Source organism: Castanea sativa, chromosome 11 (genome assembly GCF_040712315.1).
Source record: "Castanea sativa cultivar Marrone di Chiusa Pesio chromosome 11, ASM4071231v1".
Taxonomy (NCBI): domain Eukaryota; kingdom Viridiplantae; phylum Streptophyta; class Magnoliopsida; order Fagales; family Fagaceae; genus Castanea; species Castanea sativa.
Genome location: NC_134023.1, coordinates 5,036,700 through 5,060,592, shown reverse-complemented (window position 1 = coordinate 5,060,592; position 23,893 = coordinate 5,036,700). Strand labels below are relative to the sequence as shown.

Sequence of the window (23,893 nt, the reverse complement as noted above, 5' to 3'; positions counted from 1 at the left end):
TCTGTCACAGACACAGACAGAGAGAGAGAGAGATATGTTATCGCTTAGACTCTGTTGTTCACATTCGCTTGTAATTTCGAAACCCCTTATCGGTTTCGTGAAGAAACTCTCGCTTTCTTCTCGAAGAAACGTTTCGCAGAGTAGCACCAGAAACCTTTGCCTCTGTGCGAAACGGCCCATTAAGCCGAATGGACTCACTTCTTCTCAAAATCATACTCCACATGATTCTCCTCTTTCTGGTACCCCTTTTCCCTCTTTCACTTCCTTCTGTGTAGAATTTCAAATATGACAAAAATGGTTTTTTTTTTTTTTTTCCAAATTTTCCAGAACAAAACAGAGTATTAGTGGTGGTTGGCCATTTGGGTTTTGTGCTAAAATTCAATATTTGCTTCTATTTTGATGGATTTTTGCTTAAAATTGTAATTATTAAATCTGGGTTTTGTAGTAAGTTTGGTAATTTTTTTTTTGTAAAATGACGAGCAATTGTTATAAAAATTTAGGCATATAGTAATTGTAATGTGAATGCTGTGATGTAGGAATGGAGGAAGTTCTTGGGAGCTATGTATTTGGGAAGAAGAAGGCAACAGAAGTTGCTCACTTGTAAGTACTTATACACTGGATTCCCTGAAATATTTGGTTTTATTTAGTTGTATATTTGGTTTTCTGTTTGATTCTTTACTTAGTTTGGATTAATTTGTACTTATATGACAATTTTTTCTTTTTTTCTTTTTTTTTTTGGAAAATTGAAAATGGGTTCTTTGACTTCTTTGTTTTTGTTCTCAAGTGGCCGTGGTTTCGCTAAAGTGTAATGACTTTGGCCACAACAATATATGGTTAAAAGAATTTATTTTGTAATGTTTAGTCTGCAATTGTTCTGTTGGATATCTTTTATTGACACTTCAATGGCATACTCAACGATGAGATGTTTTCCATACATATTCCATGCTTACTTTACTTCCTATCTTGCAAGTGATCTGCTCATCCTTAAAATGACAGAGGATTGCACCAGATCATGCTGCCGTTTATTATTATTTGCTCCTTCCTAGGAAATAGTACTGCATTCTAGATTTGGTGGTGAACTATAAAATGCCATTTTATACACTGGTGCAGATGATTGCAGAACTCTTTTGCAATTAACCATAAACACACACACCCTTTTTGATACTCAAGTTTATGAGCTGATTGCGACTTGTACTTGTGGGTCAATGAAATGAGCTTGTTCTATGGACCTTTTATGATGCTTTATAGGAATGCGCTTCTACAGGTTCCTGATGAGCCATTTTCAAATTGGGTTGGAGCAATTAAAAAACCCTACTGATATTCTGACTTCAAGCAATATTTTGTTTGTACCAATAGCAGTATTAGATATTGTCCATTTTGTCCTGTGCCATCTCTAGATTGAGACAATTACATTCATACCTTTTCATATTATTTCTGACAATTGTAACCAGGCATCAAATATTTGCAATTGCCAATTTTTATCCAAAAAGGGGATGCAGCTATTGATGCCACTTGTGGCATTGTTTATGATACTTGAGCAATGGTTAAAATTATAGCTGATGAATCAATCAGGGTTTGTGTTTATGCTATGGATATTCAGATTGATGCTTTAGAGAATACTTCTTTGCTATAAGAGAAGCTCAATCTAAACGAGTTTCCCTTATCTCACAGTTCCTTTTTTTCTTTTCTTTTTCACTTTGTCTTCTAAGGAAAGCAGAAAAATGAATCCATTTTCAGTTTTAACATATATGGATCTTCAGTTATAATCTGAATTCTTATTTTATGTTTTTTGATACCAGGTCTGGATGGTACAGCCGTACGATTCAAAGGAAGTCTTTAGCTACTACAGCTATTTCGTCCGGCTGAAAATAATGAATGGAGGAGTTTGATTCACGTCTTGCTCATGGTGATTCCCTGCCAAATGAGGCAAGGAACAAACTTGGACTATAAGCTTCATTCCTTGCTGGCTTAAAGTGCTAGATATTTTGCTTCCACCTCTGTTCTATTCCTTTAGTGTTAGTGAGGATGATAATGCTTGTGAACTCTAGCTGTGTAGCTTTTATGACTGCACTTTGTATGGCTATCTGCTTGGCTATAAATGCGGACTGGGGTTTAGTTGTGCACAAGCTTCCAAAATACTTCTTTCCTCCCTGCTTATGGCTTCAAAGGCATTTCACTTCTTGTACCCCGTTTGTGTCCGACTCCATCTGCCTTGATATGGAGTTGCCAGGGCTGCATAAATATGTGTTGGTGGGCCTATTTGGTCCTTTAATTGGATTTTCCCTTTGTTTTGTTACATATGCTGTTTGGTACCGGCATATATATATATATATATATATATAAATTTTTTATACACAGTTACTTTTTCAAAAACTAATAAATGATGCCACATTTCATTTAACGTCTTTGTTATGCAAATCATCGGTTAGTAAATATACAATGGTAAGAAGCGTTACAAATGAAATCATTAAAAAAAGAGGGCTAATTACACTAAACTCACATGTGGTTTGACCCGAAATCACTTTGCTTACCCATAATTTAAAAAGTGTCACTTTACTCACCTGAGTATGTTCCGTTTGTTTTCCTTAACACACCTGTGTTAAAATCAGAGATAAATAGGTATTTTTGCTCAAATTTTATGTCTCTCTCCTCCCAAAACAAAAAATAGCACAAAAATACAAGAAAAAAAAAAAGATAAAAAAGTGGTACCACAGGAAGTTTAAACAAATATTTAGTTAACGGCAAAGGGAGTGAATGATACAAGTCAAGTGTTAACTAATATGCCTAGAAAAATCAAACCTAACCACAGGTAGAGTGTTAACTAATATTTACCCATGGTTCAAAAAAAACATATGCCCAGAATTTCCATATTAGTCTCTCTCTCTCTCTCTCCTACAATGGAGTCAAGGAGGACATCGGTCACCACAGCGATGAGTTTCATTTTCCTTCGTTCTTGCTTCATGGGTTTCATTTTTTTGTGGTTTTGGTTGTGGGTTCATCTGATTTCCTTTGTTCTCTCATCTGTCTCGGTCTCAGCCTCCGTCTCGGTGGTTTGGAGCAGATCTAGGAAGAGGGCCGGCGGTGGTTTAGAGAGAATGGAGCTCGATCTCGGCCTCCATCCCGGTCTCGGCCTTTGTCTAGGCCAAAATGGAGCTCGATCTCGGATTGACCACTATCTTTGCTTCATGGGTTTTCTTTTTTGCTTTTCTTTTTTTGCTTTTGGGTTGTGGGTTTGATAATGATTTGATTATGTTGGGGTTATGGGTTGTGGCTTGTGATGGTTGTGGATTGTGGGCAAGGTGGTGGTGGTGCTGAGTTGTGGGTTCTGATGGTGGTGGTGGTGGTGGTGGTGGTGGAGTGGGTGGCAACGCTTCGTGGGTTTCAATAGTGCTGTTTGTCTCTCCCTTTCTTTTTTATTTTATTTTTCCCTTTCCATTTTTGTAGTTCCCCCTTTTTTGATTTATTTTGCTTGTGATTGAAATTCTCTCTCTAATTTGTTTCTATTTTCTGTTTAATCTATGATTGGGTTCTAAAACTTTTTTTATTACAGTTTGGGTTTGAAAAATGAGAGGGATTTTAGGTATGGACTCAGAGGATTTAATTGGTTTTGGATGTGTGTAACTGAAAATTTAGAACTATATTTATAAATGTTGTGTTCTTGTGTTCATGAAGAAAAGATTTAATGGTTCGTGTTTTTTATCTGTGTTATGTTCAGAGTTCAAATTTTGCTGGGTTTTATTTTTTTGGGTAAGTTCTTCATGTTCCAGATTTATGTGAATTGAGAGAGAGACCAATACCATTTTTTGATCTTGTTTTTCTTGTATTTTTGTGCTTTTTTTTTTTTTGGGAGGAGAGAGACAAAATTTTAGCAAAAATACATATTTACCCTTGATTTTAATAGAGGTGAGTTACAGGAAACAAACAGAACAGATCTCAAGTGGGTATAGTGACACTTTTAAACTACAAGTAGGCAAATTGAATTCGGGCAAAACTATAAGTGAGTTTAGTGTAATTACCCAAACAAAATATAAAATTAATTAGCAACTATTATCATGGAGTAATAGTCTATGGTTTTACGTATCTAAATAAGTGGAATATATAGAGTTTACTTAAAGGTATACGTAAAGATTCACATTATATATATATATATATATATATATATATATATATATATATATATATATATATATATATAAAGGTTTTAAAACTAAGTTATATGTAAGGTTTTCCATCAGTAGATGAAATCCAAGACCCTAACGGCCTAACCACTTACAAACTCTCTTTCTCCTCCTCCACATTTAGATGAAACTTGAAAGGCAAGACTTTGACTCACTTAGAAGCTCTCTCTGTACAAGTTTCCCTTCAAACTACACACTTTTCAACTTTTTTGCAAACATCGGTTTGCATTCCGAATTCAATGATCACATTTGACCAAACCAATGTTCCTACTCATTTTTCAAATCTTAAATCAGCCCTTCTGTGTAAAAAAAAATGGAGATGTATAGTTAAAGAAGATATACAATCACTCTAAAAAATTTATACAATATATATATATATATATATATATATATATATATATATATATATATATATATATATATATATATAGTCTAACCTCAATAGTCCCACCACTCTCTTTTCTCTTCCTCTTCCAAAACTTATCTCTCTCCCTCTCTCTCTCTCTCTCCCTCTCTCTTAATTTGAGTGGTATATTTGGATTCCCCAAATTGAAGATAATATTCAATCTTACCAATAGGCTACCCATTGGAAGGATTGTCTTTTAAGATAACGAATGTTTTTCTTGTTGTGGTACAGAAAATGTTAAGCGGCATGTGATATAGCATAGTCACCAATAGTCATATTGCTTTCAACTATGTTCATATTAAATTTTGAGTTGTCCATGATGTTATGGTACTAGGTATGAAGACCAATTCGTTAATATTACTTTTGATATGCTCCTATAGCTGATTAAGAAATTCACAGTAAGTTAGACCAAATTGTTTATGATGCCTTCAAATTGTAGGTGCCTTTTTTTTTTCTTTTTCTTTTTTTAACACAAATGCATGAAAGTGGTAGGTCCATCGTAAGTATAAAGATGATCATAAGTTTAGATATTGACAAACAATTGAGATACTGCAATTTAATTTGTTACTTTTAAGACTATTAGTTTTAATTCGTTAAAAGATTTTAAGTTTAATTTATTACTTTTGAAATGATATTATTAACTTGTTACACCTTTACCACTGCGCACACTTGGTACGGTGGTCACTACACAAATATAAATATTTGTGGGGTGGGGGGACAAGGGTCGGGGTTCAAGTTTTTAGAATGGAGTTTTACGCACATATACCCTTAGATTAAGTTAGAGTAGAAATTCTATCCTTTAAAAAAAAATAAATAAATAAACTTGTTACACATTTAAAATCATAGGGTTCGAAATATAATTTTTCAAAATTTGATTAGTGTTTTAAGTGAAAAATAGGGGAGGACATGAGGGACACCAGAGTAATTATAGTAACTCTTTCATTTATTACAAATAAATATTTAATGGGCCTTAGGCTAGGAAGCATCTACACAGATACAAACATAGATGCAATACAATGACACCGCAATTTTTAAAAAATTAGGACGCAAGTACGGTAGAAGAAGTTTATCAATAAATTACTAAATATATTTTTATTTGTATTTTCTATATATTGTTAAACAGTTTTTTCATATAATGCTAAATATATCAATTAATAAAAAATATATATATCACCCTTAAAATATATATTAAAAAATAAATAAATTATGGAAGTGTAGGAAAGTGGATCACACATCATTAAGTTAGTGGATATCACTTAAAAAATAAATAAAGAGAAAAAGAATGTAAAGTTGGTATTCACTGCAAAGTTAAAAAAAGTTATATTTTTAAATATATATATATATATAAATGCATTTGACCATATGACATATGCTACACGTTTTCTTGAAAATAAATTGATTAGTTTTTTAAGTGAAAAATAGGGGCGGACATGAGGGACCCCAGAGTAATTGTAGTAACTCTTTCATTTATTACAAATAAATATTTAATGGGCCTTAGGCTAGGAAGCATCAACACGGATACAAGCATAGACACAACACGATGAAAAAGCAATTTTTTAAAAATTAGAACAAAAGTACGATAGAATAAGTTTATTAATTAATTATTAAATATATTTTTATTTCCATTTTCTATATATTGTTAAATAGTTTTTTCAGATAATGATAAATATATCGATTAATAAGGAATATATATATCACCCTTAAAATATATATTAAAAAAATAAATAAATTACTGAAGTGTAGGAAAGTGGATCGCACATCCTTCAGTTAGTGGATATCACTTAAACAAATAAATAAAAAGAAAAAAAAAACATGTAAAGTTGGCAGTCACTACAAAGTTATAAAAAAAAAATTTATATTTTTAAAAAATTCATAAATGCATTTGACCACATGACATATGCTACACATTTTCTCCAAAATAAATTGATTAGGTTTTTAAGTGAAAAATAGGGGAGGGCATAAGGGACCCTAGAGTAATTATAGTAACTCTTTCATTTATTACAAATAAATATTTAATGGGCCTTAGGCTAGGAAGCATCTACATTGATACAAGCATGGATGCAACACGACGACACAACAATTTTTAAAAAATTAGGTCACAAGTACAGTAGAACAAGTTTATTAATTAATTATTAAATATATTATTATTTCTATTTTCTATATATTGTTAAACAATTTTTTCATATAATGGTAAATATGAAAATTAATAATGAATATATATATCACACTTAAAATCTATATTAAAAAATAAATAAATTATGGAAGTGTAGGAAACTGGATCACACATCCTTAAGTTAGTGGATATCACTAAAAAAAAAATGAAAAGAAAAAAAAATGAAAAGTTGGCATTCACTACAAGGCTAAAAAATTTATATTTAAAAAATATATATAAATGCATTTGACCACATGACATATGCTACACGTTTTCTCCAAGATAAATTGATTAGGTTTTTAAGTGAAAAATAGGGAAGGAGATGAGGGACCCCAGAGTAATTATAGTAACTCTTTCATCTATTACAAATAAATATTTAATGGGGCTTAGGCTAGGAAGCATCTACATAGATACAAGCATAGATGCAATACGATGACACCGCAATTTTTAAAAAATTAGGACACAAGTATGGTAGAATGACTTTATTAATTAATTATTAAATATATTATTATTTATATTTTCTATATATTGTTAAACAGTTTTTTCGTATAATGATAAATATATCAATTAATAATGAATATATATATCACCCTCAAAATATATATTAAAAAATAAATAAATTATGGAAGTGTAGGAAAGTGGATCACACATCCTTAAGTTAGTGGATATCACTTAAAAAAAAAAAACAAACAAAAAAAACATGTAAAGTTGGCATTCACTGCAAAGTTTAAAAAAAAAATTATATTCTTAAAAATTATATAAATGCATTTGACCACATGACATATGCTACATGTTTTCTACAAAATAAATTGATTAGGTTCTTAAGTGAAAAATAGGGGAGGAGATGAGGGACCACAGAGTAATTATAGTAACTCTTTTATCTATTACAAATAAATATTCAATGGGCCTTGGGCTATGAAGCATCAACATAGATACAGCATAGATGCAATACAATGCCACCGCAATTTTTAAAAAATTAGTACACAAGTACGGTAGAATAACTTTATTAATTAATTATTAAATATATTATTATTTAAAATTTTCTATATATTGTTAAACAGTTTATTCAAATAATGGTAAATATATCAATTAAAAATGATTATATAAATCACTCTTAAGATATATATTAAAAAATAAATAAATTATGTAATTGTAGGAAAGTGGATCACACGTCTTTAATGTTAGGACATATGTGTTTCACTTGTTTAGAACATATGTCATTCATTATTTATGTAATTGGCTAATCTTTTGTCAAAACGCACTTTACTTGTAATTGGTAAGATTAAGGATGAGGTTAACGCTTTAAGAAATAAGGTTTCAAGATCAAGTGTTAAAACTATGCAAGTTTGTCCAAGAAACAAGTTGAGAAATGTTTTTCATTAAAGCTCGACAGTTGGCTCGACAGCTGCATCTATCGAGCTTTAAGAAGCTATTTTAGCCCTGAGGCTCGACAGCTGCTCGACAGCACCTCGACACCTGTAGCTGTCGAGATTTAAGAAAAATAGATTCCTAGTTCTGTTTTGATTCCAATCCGTGGATGTGTCTTTGGGACTTTTTTTCTCCTAACCCTAGACATATAAAATAATTATTTTAAGGGCCGTCAAAGTGTGGCAAGTTTCACAAGCATTAAGAATTCTTTGTTCAAGCAAATTGTAACTTGAGACGAAGTTCTTGCCCTAGTTCATCTTTCTTGTGAAGAAGTTGATGTGTCTTTGTACCATAGGGTTTTATAACCAAGCATCTTCTTGATCTTCATTGTGTGGATGAATTGAAGAACTTTGCAGCCAACAAATCTTCTTTAGTTGGTGATTGAAGTCGCGTACTAGGATCCGCGCAATTGGTTAGTTACGTACTTTGGAGCCGTGCATCAAAAGGAGAAATTGTCACTACAGAACAAGTCCAATTGGGTATTAAGGTAAGGGTTCAACTATAGGTTGGTAAGGTACTTGGGATTCCTTTACTTGTAACCGCTTGTTGTGATAATAGTAGAATTTCGGGAGTGGTGACCTTAAAATCACCCGGTGGGGTTTTTGCCGTGTAGGTTTTCCCCATTCGTAAACAAATCACCGTGTCATTTATTTTTTGCTGCATACTTTAGTTTATTGGTTATTTGTTTGTGCTACCACACGTTTGCATGTTAATTTGATTAATTAATAAACTTGGCTAATTAATCAATTAATCCATCACAAAGGGTCAATACATTTTTGGCCTATCAAGTAGTATTAGAGCAGGCACACTCTAATTAGGGTTTATCTTTGTGTGTGATCCATTGACCCCTATTTGTCATGGATAGAGGTCAGTCTCTTATTATACCTCCCTTGTTTGATGGTACTAACTATGCATACTAGAAAGTACGCATGAAAGCTTTCTTGCAGTCTCTAGATGAGAAGGTGTGGCAAGCTGTGGAGATAGGCTGGACCAAGCCTAAAGAAGCGCCGGCCGATTGGGATGAAGCCAAGATCAAGGCGGTAAACTTCAATAGCAGAGCGTTGAATGCCTTATTCAGTGCGGTCACTAATGAGGAGTTCAAGAAGATATCCTTCACTGAAACTGCTAAGGAAGCATGGACCATCCTCCAGACAACCTATGAGGGAACAAAGGCTGTCAAAGATTTGAAGCTACAAAGGCTCACTACAAGCTTCGAAGAAATTAAGATGGAGGAGGATGAGTCATTTGATAAGTTCTATGCCAAGCTCAAGGACATAGTGAACTTAGCCTTCAATCTTGGGGAAACCATTCCTGAACCCAAGATTGTGAGGAAGGTGTTTAGATCTCTACCTAAGAGATTCCATGCCAAGATCACGACGATAGAAGAATCAAAGGATATTGACAAGATTCCTCTGACTGAGCTGGTTGATAATCTGCAAACCTATGAGTTAGGGTTGACAAGAATTGGCAAGTCGGGAAAAAGCAAAAGCATGGCACTAAAAGCCAAGAGCAGTGAGACAAATGAGTCATCAGATGATGAAGACTCTAAGATGAAATCCTACATCACCAGGCAATTCAAGAAATTCATGGAAAATGCCAATGGAAAAGGCTTTGGTCACATGAAACAGGAAGAAGGATGCTAGGGATGGTAGTCAGTACACTGTTCCCGTAGGACCCAAGTGCTTCGGATGTCGAGGCTTCGGTCACATGAAACAGGAGTGTCCACATATCTCAAGAGCATTGGGAAGAGCAAGGCACTAGCTGCTACTTTGAGCGACACTGAGCCTAAGGATGATTCCAATAATGAAGATGACAGAATTTTGAATGCCTTCACTGCCACTGTAAATCCTACTGAAGGGATTGTTGAAGATGTGGATGAAGAAGAGGAATTGGTGGAATCCAAGTTTGAAAAGATGGATAATCAAGATGATATCCATACAGCCTATAAGAAACTGTACAAGCTTTCTGAGAAACATGAGAAACTCTATAGGCTAGCCACCAAGAAGCTCAGTAATGTGGAACTTAACTGTAAGGAACTTTCCACAAAGTTTGATGAAGCTAATCAAACTATTGGGGGACTAAGATTCGAGAACAACTTCTTGGCTGAGAAGATCAAGAAGCTTGAAGCGGAGTTGTTTCAAGTTAGAGCTCAACATTCAGAAATCTGCTTCTGATCAAACAGGATTGGGGTATGAATTCTCTTCTTCTAATATTGCTTTTGCTAGTACTACTGTTTTTGTTCCTCCTGCTAATAATATTAAAATTGAGAACAATGATGTTAAAACTGAATTAGCTAGTAAGAACTTAGACAAAGGTAAATCTATCTTAGGAGCACCCTCTAAGCTTGAGAAGAAGGACACTAAAAACCCTAGGACTAAGAAAGCTAACTCTCAAAAGCCTAAACAGAAGAAGTAGCATCTCTGTCATCATTGTGGTATTTCCGGTCATACTCGACCAAATTGCTATAAGTGGTTAGCCACCCAATAGAGCAATAGCATGATAGCATCTAGGAACCAGAATCAGCTTCAAACCTCTCTTGCTCCTCTTGGAAATCTTCTCAAACCCTCATGTTCCTTTCGAACTTGAACGGTTTCAATCCTTCCCCCTCATCATCGGTTCAAGGATTTGCTAAGAGGAAAGGTTCTTCCAAGGTATGGAAGGAAAAGGGTTCCAAGTGATTTATTCACTTTTTCTCTCTCTCCCCTTCTTGTTTTTGTTTTGCATTACTTGTGTGTTTTGCTTAAATGTTTTTGAGTCAGTCTAGTTTTATGCATTATTTTGTCTTGTTTAACATGTTTTTGTTTTTGTGTTTTCAATTTTGTTTAAAATTAAAAAAAATTAAAAAAATACAAAAATAGTGTGTGTTTTGTGTACATCGGTTCTTGTGAACCTTAAAATGGCCATTGAAACAGAGTTTTCTAAACTTTGTATCTCTTGTAGCTTAGACGAGCATCTCTATGCATAACTAAGCAAGTGAGCTTTGTAGCTCTTTGTTTGTGATGAGTAAGGTTAAGTGATTTTTTGAACTTAACACTCGTATCACTCTTTTTGACGGGTTGAACTAGAAAATCCTAAAAGAAAGGCATAAATAACCATCTCACCACTGTTACTCGCCAATCATGATATGACATCTGTATGCTTCGGCATAGCAAAAGTGCAATGTCAAAAGCTTAACATAATTAGATATCTCTTTTCTCTCTTTCATATACCCATGCATGGTTTGCTTAATAAAAAGAAAATATGCAAAGAAAATAAAAGCAAAAAGATCAAAAATGCTTTAAATATGATTGCAAGCGTGTTTTCTAGGAGATGTGGGAGTTATAGGATGTACCTCAAAGGTGATAGTCCCCATCAAACAGTTATGATTGTGTGTGAGTTAAATTGATTTTCTCATATCTCAAATCGTAATAATATAGAGACATCTGTGCAATCTTGCGATGCTCTTCACACACAACACGCAATATTCTTTGCTACTTTTGATACATGTGCAGGTACAATGTGATATGGCCATCACAAGGTTTACATGTGTTAATGTATACTCACTAAACTGTCTTGACTTGTTTTTGAAATATAAAATTGGTTAGACTTGTTTAGTGTGTGAGTGCGTGTTTTGAGATCCATGTGCTTAAGATTGTTGTTGAGAGATGTTTTTGAGAGTCTTATATCTTGATTGGATCATTGGTTAAGTTGCATGATTGATTGCATTCATGTTTGTGTTTTTCCCTTCTCGAAAAACCGTTTTGAAAAGTTGGCTCGACACCTCCTCGATACCTGGCTGTCTGTCAAGCTTCTTAGCTTTTTCTTATCGCAATCTCGATAGCTTCTCGACACTTTCTGGATCAATCGAGAAACTTTCTGTCCTCTCGATAGCTTGTCGACACCTGGTGGATCGATCGAGCTTTAGCTCTCTTGTTTGTGTTTGGTTCTCGACACCTTCTCGATAGCTGGATCTGTTGACGTGTATTTCTCAACACCTACCTCGACAGATGTCTCGACACCTCTCGATACCTGCATCTGTCAAGATTTACTGATATTCTATTTAAAGGTTCTGTGCGATCCGATTCTCATTTCTCTCGATCTCTCTCTCGACAAATTTGTCTTTTCAATTTCTCAAACTCTCTCTCTTACTCCAAATTTTTTCTCAAGGTTTCTCAAAGCTTCTTCAAGTTTTTCTTCACTTAGTAAGCTTCTTATTCATCATTTTACATGCATTTTATGTTTTTGAAACCTAGATTTTGGGGTTTTGAAAAATTTTGGGGTTTTTCAAAATTGATAAGTTTTTGTTGAAATTTTTGGGATGTGTTTTGTAGTTTTTATCTTAAAAACTCCATGCATTGCATCACATTCGCATTATAGCAGTATTTTCATGCATTTAGATGTGTGAAATATGTTTGTGTGCTGGTAAGATTGGATTGGGTTGAGCCTATGATATTGTTTATAGTGCATGTCACATATTCATGCATTCCCTATGCATACGTCCTTTCTTTTCAAATTACTTGTTATATTTGAACTGTTTTGGGACTTTTCTGATTGTTTCTGTCTTCCCCCTCTCTTTTTGTTTGCGTTAGTAGTGTCTATGGCACCTAAACGTAAGTCTATTTCGACCCTGAACCCTCTTCGTTCTAGGGTCTCTTCATCTTCTGATTCCACTCCTATCTCTGTTCGGTTCCGTGATGAGAAATCCCATAAGTATTTTTTGGAGAACTTCTCTAAACGAGGTGTTCATTCAGAACACCACGTTGTTTTGGCAGACTTTGCTGACATTGACCTTCCCGATGTCTTTCACAAACGAGAATGGGAGTCACTATGTGACGTCCCGGTCACTTGTCCTTCTATGCTGATTCAGGAGTTTTACTCCAACATGCATGGATTCGATTATTCAGTACCTCTCTTTATCACTCGCGTTCTAGGTACGCGCATTGTCGTCACACCGGAGTTACTATCCGATGTGCTCCATGTTCCTAGGGTTGCGCATCCTAACTACCTTGGTTTTGAGCGTTTAAGGACTGTGTCCAAAGACGAGATGATTTCTGAGTTCTGTTCTAGGTCCTTGTTTCTTGAACATGGTAATGACGTTTGTTTTGCATCCTCTTTCTCACTACAACTCTATTATAGAGCCTCGTGCTCGTTTTTAGTTGTCTCTTATTGAGGATCTTACCATTGACTTTCCTTCACATTTCATCTTTTCTGTCTTAGATGTGTATTAGGATACGGCTACCCGTGATAAGCTCATCTTTCCTTCCGATATCACGAGAATTTTACGCCATATCTCTATCCCTTTTCCTGCCTCCGACCCTTTTTCTATTATGGTTGCCATAGATGCCGCTACCGTAAAACGTAGTGAGGCACAGTTTCAGTCACATCAAATAGGTTCGACCGCTCCCTCCTCCCGTTCCACTCCATCCAGATCTGCTCGTGCTTCATCTGCTCCCTCCTCTTCTATGAGCAATGTGTCACTAGGAGATATCATGGCGCAGCTTCAGCGCATGGATGCTCGCCTCAATGCACTCTCTGCAGAGTTGTATTAGGTGAATGTTCGTGTTGGTTGTATTGCTAGGCAACAGGCGACCATGGGTGGTTTTGCTCCTGAGGTTTCTCCTCCACCACCTCCTATGACTTTCACGTCTGGGGATGATGATGGTGATGACGATGATGCTTCGGATGATGATGATGATGGAGATGCTCGCTCTACCAATGAGATGTCTACTTGACACTTTATCCTTTGTCACTCGTGACAAAAAGGGGGAGTAGTTTTCCATTATATGAGAGTAGTCATGCTTAGGGAGAGTTTGTATAAGGACATTTTTGTTAGGGGGAGTGTTGAGTGCTAAGGGATGTAGTGAGGATTACTTGTATCTTTTTCTTTTCTCTACTTTAGATACATTTTTTTCTTCTTGTACCTTAGGTCTTGTGACCATTATTACATACATTGTGCTTATTTTGTTATATATATATGATGTTGTATGTTTCTTTCACCTATCTCTACATGTGTTGTTTCTTTTCTTTCTTTATACACATGTTTCTTTATTTTTATGCAATCTATTATTTCTGTTTCACATTAAGATGCCTTGATGAGTTTTGTTTAAAGTGTTTCAGAAATACAAGTTGTCAAAGTCTACTTGTCATAAACTCTCTTCTTGCAAAGTTTTTCAAGAGTTTGTGTTAGGATAGATTTTATTGTATTTAACAAGTGTATATGAGTTGAGTGATTTATGACTTATCTTATATGATCATTTGTTGGTTGTGATTTTGTCACGGATTGCCAAAGGGGGAGATTGTTAGCACATATGTGTTTCACTTGTTTAGAACATATGTCATTCATTATTTATGTAATTGGCTAATCCTTTGTCAAAATGCACTTCACTTGTAATTGGAAAGATTAAGGATGAGGTTAACGCTTCAAGAAACAAGATTTTAAGATCAAGTGTTAAAACCATACAAGTCTGTCCATGAAACAAGTTGAGAAGTGTTTTTCATTAAAGCTCGACAGCTGCATCTATCGAGTTTTAAGAAGCTGTTCTAGCCCCGAGGCTCAACAGCTGCTCGACAGCACCTCGACACCTGTAGCTGTCGACATTTAAGAAAAACAGATTCCTAATTCTGTTTTGATTCTAATCTGTGGATGTGTCTTTGGGACTTCTTTTCTCCTAACCTTAGACATATAAAAGTATTATTTTAAAGGCCATCAAAGTGTGGCAAGTTGCACAAGCATTGAGAATTCTTTGTTCATGCAAATTGTAACTTGAGACGAAATTCTTGCCTTAGTTCATCTTTCTTGTGAAGAAGTTGCTGTGTCTTTGCACCATAGGGTTTTGTAACCAAGCATCTTCTTGATCTTCATCATGTGGATGAATTGAAGAACTTTGCAGCCAACAAATCTTTTCTAGTTGGTGATTGAAGTCACATACTGGGATCCGTGCAATTGGTTAGTCACGTACTTGAGAGCCGTGCATCAAAAGAAGAAATTGTCTCTACAAAACAAGTCCAATTGGGTATTGGGATAAGGGTTCAACTGCAGGTTGGTAAGGTATTTGGGATTCATTTACTTGTAACCGCTTGTTGTGATAATAGTGGAATTTCGGGAGTGGTGACCTTAAAATCACCCGGTGGAGTTTTTGCCATGTAGGTTTTTGCCATTCGTAAACAAATCACCGTGTCATTTACTTTCCACTGCATACTTTAGTTTATTGGTGATTTGTTTGTGCTACCACGCGTTTGCATATTAATTTGATTAATTAATAAACTTGGCTAATTAATCAATTAATCTATCATAAGAGGCCAATAAGTTTTTGGCCTATCATTTAAGTTAGTGGATATCACTTTAAAAAATTTAATATATATATATATAAAGTTGGCATTCACTGAAAATTTAAAAAAAATTATATAAATGCATTTGACCACATGACATATGCTAGACGTTTTCTACAAAATAAATTAATTAGGTTTTTAAGTGAAAAATAGGGGAGGACATTAGGGACCCCAGAGTATTTATAGTAACTCTTTTATTTTTTAGAAATAAATATTTAATGGGCCATAGGCTAGGAAGCATCTACACAGATACAAGCATAGAAGCAATAGGATGACACGGCAATTTTATAAAAATTAGGACACAAGTACGGTACAATAAGTTTGTTAATTAATTATTACATATATTTTAATTTATATTTTCTATAAATTGTTAAAAATATTTTTTATATAATGGTAAATATGCAAATTAATATTGATTATATATATCACTCTTAAAATATATATTAAAAAATAAATAAATTATGGAAGTGGAAGAAAGTGGATCACACATCCTTAACTTAGTTGATTTCACTTAAAAAATAAATAAAAAGAAAAATAAACATGTAAAGTTGGCATTCACTACAAGGCTAAAAAAAATTATATTTTAAAAAATAAATAGATGCATTTGACCACATGACATATGCTACACGTTTTCTTCAAAATAAATTGATAAGATTTTAAGTGAAAAATAGGGGAGGAGATGAGGGACCCCAAAGTAATTATAGTAACTCTTTCATCTATTACAAATAAATCTTCAATGGGGCTTAGGCTATGAAGCATCTACATAGATACAAGCATAAATGCAATACGATGACAACCGCAATTTAAAAAAAAATTAGTACACAAGTACGGTAGAATAAATTTATTAATTAATTATTAAATATATTATTATTTATATTTTCTATATATTGTTAAACAATTTTTTCAAATAATGGTAAATATATCAATTAATAATGATTATATATATCACTCTTAAAATATATATTAAAAAAGAAATAACATATGGAAGTGTAGGAAAGTGGATCACACATCCTTAAGTTAGTGGATATCGCTTAAAAAAATAAATAAAAACAAAAACAAAACATGTAAAGTTGGCATTCACTGCAAAGTTAAAAAAAAAATTATATAAATGCATTTGACCACATGACATATGCTACACATTTTCTACAAAATAAATTAATTAGGTTTTTAAGTGAAAAATAGGGGAGGACATTGGGGACCCCAGAGTAATTATAGTAACTCTTTCATTTTTTAGAAATAAATATTTAATGGGCTATAGGCTAGGAAGCATCTACACAGATACAAGCATAGAAGAAATAGGATGACACGGCAATTTTATAAAAATTAGGACACAAGTATGGTACAATAAGTTTGTTAATTAATTATTAAATATATTTTTATTTATATTTTCTGTATATTGTTAAAAATATTTTTTATATAATGGTAAATATATAAATTAATATTGATTATATATATCACTCTTAAAATATATATTAAAAAATAAATAAATTATGGATGTGGAGGAAAGTGGATCACACATCCTTAACTTAGTTTATTTCACTTAAAAAATAAATAAAAAGAAAAATAAACATGTAAAGTTGGCATTTACTGCAAAGTTAAAGAAAAATTATATTTTTAAAAAAGAACTAGATGCATTTGACCACATGACATATGCTACACATTTTCTTCAAAAGAAATTGATTAGTTTTTTAAGTGAAAAATAGGGGAGGACATGATGGACCCCAGAGTACAAATAAATATTTAATGGGCCTTAGGCTAGAAAGTATCTACATGGATACAAGCATAGACGCAACGCGATGACCCAACCATTTTTTAAAAATTAGGACACAAGTACAATAGGATAAGTTTATTAATTAATTATTAAATATATTTTTATTTCTATTTTCTATATATTGTTAAACAGTTTTTTCATATAATGGTAAATATATCAATTAATAATGAATATATATATATATATATATATCATCCTTAAAATATATATTAAAAAATAAATAAATTAGGGAAATGTAGGAAAGTGGATCACACATCCTTAAGTTAGTGGATATCACTTAAAAATAAATAAATAAAAAGAAAAACAAAACATTTAAAGTTGGCATTCATTGCAAGGTTAAAAAAAATTATATTTTTAAAAATTATATAAATGCATTTGACCACATGACATATGCTACATGTTTTCTACAAAATAAATTGATTAGGTTCTTAAGTGAAAAAAAGGGGAGGAGATGAGGGACCGTAGAGTAATTATAGTAACTATTTTATCTATTACAAATAAATATTTAATGCGCCTTAGGCTAGGAAGCATCAACATATATACAAGCATAGATGCAATATGATGACACCGCAATTTTTAAAAAATTAGTACACAAGTACGGTAGAATAACTTTTTTAATTAATTATTAAATATATTATTATTTAAAATTTTTTATATATTGTTAAACAGTTTATTCAAATAATGGTAGATATATCGATTAAAAATGATTATATATATCACTCTTAAGATATATATTAAAAAATAAATAAATTATGGAATTGTAGGAAAGTGGATCACACATCTTTAAGTTAGTGGATATCACTTAAAAAATAAATAAATTAAAAAAAAAACATGTAAAGTTGGCATTCACTGCAAAGTTAAAAAAAAAAAATTATATAAATGCATTTGACCACATGACATATGCTACACGTTTTCTACATAACAAATTAATTAGTTTTTTAAGTGAAAAATAGGTGAGGACATTAGGGACCCCAGAGTAATTATATTAACTCTTTCATTTTTTAGAAATAAATATTTAATCAGCCATAGGCTAGGAAGCATCTACACAGATACAAGCATAGATGCAATAGGATGACACAGCAATTTTATAAAAATTAGAACACAAGTACGGTAGAATAAGTTTGTTAATTAATTATTAAATTTATTTTAATTTATTTTTTCTATATATTGCTAAAACTATTTTTTATATAATGGTAAATTTATAAACTAATATTGATTATATATATCACTCTTAAAATATATATTAAAAAATAAATAAATTATGGATGTGGAGGAAAGTGGATCACACATCCTTAAGTTAGTGGATATCACTTAAAAAAAATAAAAAGAAAAACAAAACATGTAAATTAAAGTTGGCATTCACTGCAAAGTTAAAGAAAAATTATATTTTTAAAAAAGAAATAGATGCATTTGACCACATGACATATGCTACACATTTTCTTCAAAATAAATTGATTAGTTTTTTAAGTGAAAAATAGGGGAGGTGACGAGGGACCCCAGAGTAATTGTAGTAAATCTTTCATTTATTACAAATAAATATTTAATGGGTCTTAGGCTAGGAAGCATCTACATGGATACAAGCATAGACGCAACACGATGACACGACAATTTTTTAGAAATTAGGACACAAGTACAGTGGAATAAGTTTATTAATTAATTATTAAATATATTTTTATTTCTATTTTCTATATATTGTTGAACAATTTTTTCGTATAATGGTAAATATATCAATTAATAATGAATATATATATATATATATATATATATATATATATATATCAACCTTAAAATATATATTAAAAAATAAATAAATTATGGAAGTGTAGGAAAGTGGATCACACATCCTTAAGTTAGTGGATATCACTTAAAAAAAAAGAAATAAAAAGAAAAACAAAACATGTAAAGTTGGCATTCACTGCAATGTTAAAAAAAAATTATATTTTTAAAAATTATATAAATGCATTTGACCACATGACATATGCCACATGTTTTCTACAAAATAAATTGATTAGGTTCTTAAGTGAAAAATAGGAGAGGAGATGAGGGACCACAGAGTAATTATAGTAACTCTTTCATCTATTACAAATAAATATTTAATGGGCCTTAGGCTAGGAAGCATCAACATAGATACAAGCATAGATGCAATACGATGACACTGCAATTTTTAAAAAATTAGTACACAGGTACGTTAGAATAACTTTATTAATTAATTATTAAATATAGTATTATTTAAAATTTTCTATATATTGTTAAACAGTTTATTCAAATAATGGTAAATATATCTGTAAGTGCACAATTTGTATCCGGTCCAATCACTAGATGGACCCGGGTTCAAAGAGTCTTATACAATGAAATTTCTAGAGTATGAGTTTGAAATCTAGGTTAGGGATATTAGAGAGTTGATAAACAGGCTAGAATGATGCAATCTATGCAAATAATAGATGAATATGACAAAAAATTCTCCTCGGCCGTAAGTCAAGGACCATTTGTATTGCCTTTCTTTCTCTAAGTAAAAGATTACAATTGGTCCTGCAGTTTTTCCTCCCGCCCCTTCTTCATACCTCTCATGTCCTCTTATATCCCTCTTCTTCTCTTCTTTTTCTCCCACGTGTAGCACAGATTTTCCTCTTAGATACTTGTCCCATCCACCACCTACTTAAAGTCTTCAAATAATAGCTGGAAGGCTGAATATTACTGTTCAGATGTCATTTCTCCATTAATGCGGCCAGGGAGGTAGATGCAGGGCCTTTAATGCGGTGGTAGCAGCTTTTTTCCTCAGATATTTCTCACACGTTCATCCTTCTAATGAGTGCTTAGATCATGCCTTTACCCAACAGATCTTTTAGAATTCTGTCTCTAAATCTTTTAGCACGTCCCATGGCCTTTACTGGGCCCGTCCGAGGAGATACTCCTCCTAGGACAATTCCTCTGCCCCTTGTAGCGCAAACTGGCCTATGGGCCTCGAAAATTCTGATTGAACAAACTTATACCACCAAACCAGGCCCAAGGCCCAAATGTACATTTAAGCATTTTTACCTCCCACAATATCAATTTAAAATGATTATATATATCACTATTAAGATATATATTAAAAAATAAATAAATTATGGAATTGTAGGAAAGTGGATCACACATCTTTAAGTTAGTGGATATCACTTAAAAAAATAAATAAAAAGAAAAAAAACATGTAAAGTTGGTATTCACTGCAAGGTCAAAATATATATATATATATATAAATGCATTTGACCACATGACATATGCTACACGTTTTTTACAAAATAAATTAATTAGGTTTTTAAGTGAAAAATGGGGGAGGACATTAGGGACCCCAGAGTAATTATAGTAACTCTTTCATTTTTAAAAAATAAATATTTAATGGGCCGTAGGCTAGGAAGCATCTACACAGATAAAAGGATAGATGCAATAGGATGACACGGCAATTTTATAAAAATTAGGACACAAGTACGGTACAATAAGTTTGTTAATTAATTATTAAATATATTTTAATTTATATTTTCTATATATTGTTAAAAATATTTTTTATATAATGGTAAATATATAAATTAATATTGATTATATATATCACTCTTAAAATATATAGTAAAAAATAAATAAATTATGGAAGTGGAGGAAAGTGGATCAAACATCCTTAACTTAGTTGATTTCAGTTAAAAAAATAAATAAAAATGTAAAGTTGGCATTCACTGCAAAGTTAAAGAAAAATTATATTTTTAAAAAAGATATAGATGCATTTGACTACATGACGTACGCTACACATTTTCTCCAAAATAAATTGATTAGTTTTTTAAGTAAAAAATAGGGGAGAACATGATGGACCCCAGAGTAATTGTAGTAACTCTTTCATTTATTACAAATAAATATTTAATGGGCCTTAGGCTAGGAAGCATCTACACGGATACAAGCATAGATGCAACTCGATGACATGGCAATTTTTTAAAAATTAGGACACAAGTACAGTAGAATAAGTTTATTAGTTAATTATTAAATATATTTTTATTTCTATTTTCTATATATTGTTAAACAGTTTTTTCATATAACGGTAAATATATCAATTAATAATGAATATATATATCAGCCTTAAAATATATATTAAAAAATAGATAAATTATGGAAGTGTAGGAAAGTGGATCACACGTCCTTAAGTTAGTGGATATCACTTAAAAAAATAAATAAAAAGAAAAAAAACATGTAAAGTTGGTAGTCACTTCAAATCTGAAAAAAAAAATTATATTTAAAAAAAAATACATAGATGCATTTGACCAAATGACATATGCTACACGTTTTCTCCAAAATAAATTAATTAGGCTTTTAAGTGAAAAACAGGGGAGGAGATGAGAGACCCCAGAGTTATTATAATAACTCTTTCATTTTTTACAAATAAATATTTAATGGGCCTTAGGTTTGGAAGCAGCTACACATATACAAGCATAGATGCAATACGATAAAACGAAAATTTTTAAAAAATTAGGACACAAGTACGGTAGAATAAGCTTATTAATTAATTATTAAACATATTTTTATTTATATTTTCTATATATTGTTAAATAATTTTTTCATATCATGGTAAATATATCAATTAATAATGATTATATATATCACTCTTAAAATATATATTAAAAAAAATTATGGAGGTAGAGGAAAGTGGATCACACATTGTTAAGTTAGTGGATATCACTTAAAAAAATAAATAAATTGAAAAAAAAATGTAAAGTTGGCATTCACTACAAAGTTAAAAAAATTATATTTTTATAAAATAAATAAATGCATTTGACCACATGACATATGCTACACATTTTCTTCAAAATAAATTCATTAGGTTTTTAAGTGAAAAATAGGGGAGGACATTAGGGACCTCAGAGTAATTATAGTAACTCTTTCATTTTTTACAAATAAATATTTAATGGGCCTTAGGCTTGGAAGCATCTACACATATACAACATAGATGCAATAGGATGACACTACAATTTTTAGAAAATAAGGACACAAGTACGGTAGAATAAGTTTATTAATTAATTCTTAAATATATATATATATATTTATATTTTCTATATATTGTTAAACAGTTTTTTCATATAATGGTAAATATCTCAATTAATAATGATTATATATATCACTCTTAAAATATATATTAAAAAATAAATAAATTATGGAAGTGGAGGAAAGTGGATCGCACATCCTTAAGTTAGTGGATATCACTTAAAAATAAATAAATAGAAAAAAAAAACATGTAACGTTGGCATTCACTGCAAAGTTAAAAAAATTATATTTTTATAAAATAAATAAATGCATTTGACCACGTGACAGATGCTACACGTTTTCTCCAAAATAAATTAATTAGGCTTTTAAGTGAAAAATAGGGGACAAGATGAGGGACCCCAAAGTTATTATAATAACTCTGTCATTTTTTATGAATAAATATTTAGTAGGCCTTAGGCTAGGAAGCATCTACACATATACAACATAGATGCAATACGATGAAACGGTAATTTAAAAAAAATTAGGACACAAGTACAATAGAATACGTTTATTAATTAATTATTAAATATATTTTTATTTTTATTTTCAATATATTGTTAAATAGTTTTTTCATATAATGGTAAATATATCAATTAATAATGATTATATATCACTCTTAAAGTATATATTAAAAAATGAATAAATTATGGAAGTGTAGGAAAGTGGATCACACAACCTTAAGTTAGTGGATATCACGAAAAAAAAAATGTAAAGTTGGCATTTACTACAAGGCTAAAAAAAAAAATTATATTTCTAAAAAATATATAAATGCATTTCACCACATGACATATGCTACATGTTTTCTCCAAAATAAACTAATTTGGTTTTTAAGTGAAAAATAGGGGAGGAGATGAGGGACCCCGGAGTAATTATAGTAACTCTTTCATTTATTACAAATAAATATTTAATGAGCCTTAGTCTAGGAAGCATCTACGTTGATACAAGCATAGATGCAACACGATGACACGACAATTTTAAAAAAATTAGGTCACAAGTACAGTAGAATAAGTTTATTAATTAATTATTAAATATATTTTTATTTCTATTTTCTATATATTTTTAAAAGATTTTTCATATAATGGTAAATATATCAATTAATAATGATTATATATATCACTCTTAAAATATATATTAAAAATAAATAAATTATGGAAGTGGAGGAAAGTGGGTCACACATCCTTAACTTAGTGGATATCACTTAAAAAAATAAATAAAAAGAAAAATAAACATGTAAAGTTGGCAGTCACTGCAAAGCTAAAAAAAATTATATTTTTAAAAAATACATAAATGCATTTGACCACATGACATATGCTACACATTTTCTCTAAAATAAATTGATTAGGTTTTTAAGTGAAAAATAGGGGAGGACATGAGGGACCCCAGAGTAATTATAGTAACTCTCTCATTAATTTGTTACAAATAAATATTTAATGGGCTTTAGGCTAGGAAGCATCTACACTGATATGCAACACGATGACACGGCAATTTTAAAAAAATTAGGTCACAAGTACAGTAGAATAAGTTTATTAATTAATTATTAAATATATTTTTATTTCTATTTTCTATATATTGTTAAATATTTTTTTCATATAATGGTAAATATATCAATTAAT

At 31.5% G+C, this 23,893-nt stretch overlaps 1 protein-coding gene across 1 annotated transcript; it reads left to right on the top strand.

Annotated features, from left to right (window-relative positions):
• On the top strand, positions 1-2,152 carry LOC142614698 (tRNA (mnm(5)s(2)U34)-methyltransferase, chloroplastic-like). Its single transcript, XM_075787256.1, has 3 exons — positions 1-239; positions 537-600; positions 1,800-2,152. Exons 1-3 carry the CDS (start codon positions 35-37, stop codon positions 1,864-1,866), a joined length of 336 nt encoding a protein of 111 aa, XP_075643371.1. The 5' UTR covers positions 1-34; the 3' UTR covers positions 1,867-2,152.
• The last annotated feature ends 21,741 nt before the right edge of the window (positions 2,153-23,893 follow it).

Coding starts and splice junctions, on each gene's coding strand:
- LOC142614698 (XM_075787256.1), top strand. CDS start 35: ATGTTATCGCTTAGACTCTGTTGTTCACATTCGCTTGTAATTTCGAAA. Junction 240..536: donor ACATGATTCTCCTCTTTCTG/GTACCCCTTTTC, acceptor GCTGTGATGTAG/GAATGGAGGAAGTTCTTGGG. Junction 601..1,799: donor GCAACAGAAGTTGCTCACTT/GTAAGTACTTAT, acceptor TTTTGATACCAG/GTCTGGATGGTACAGCCGTA.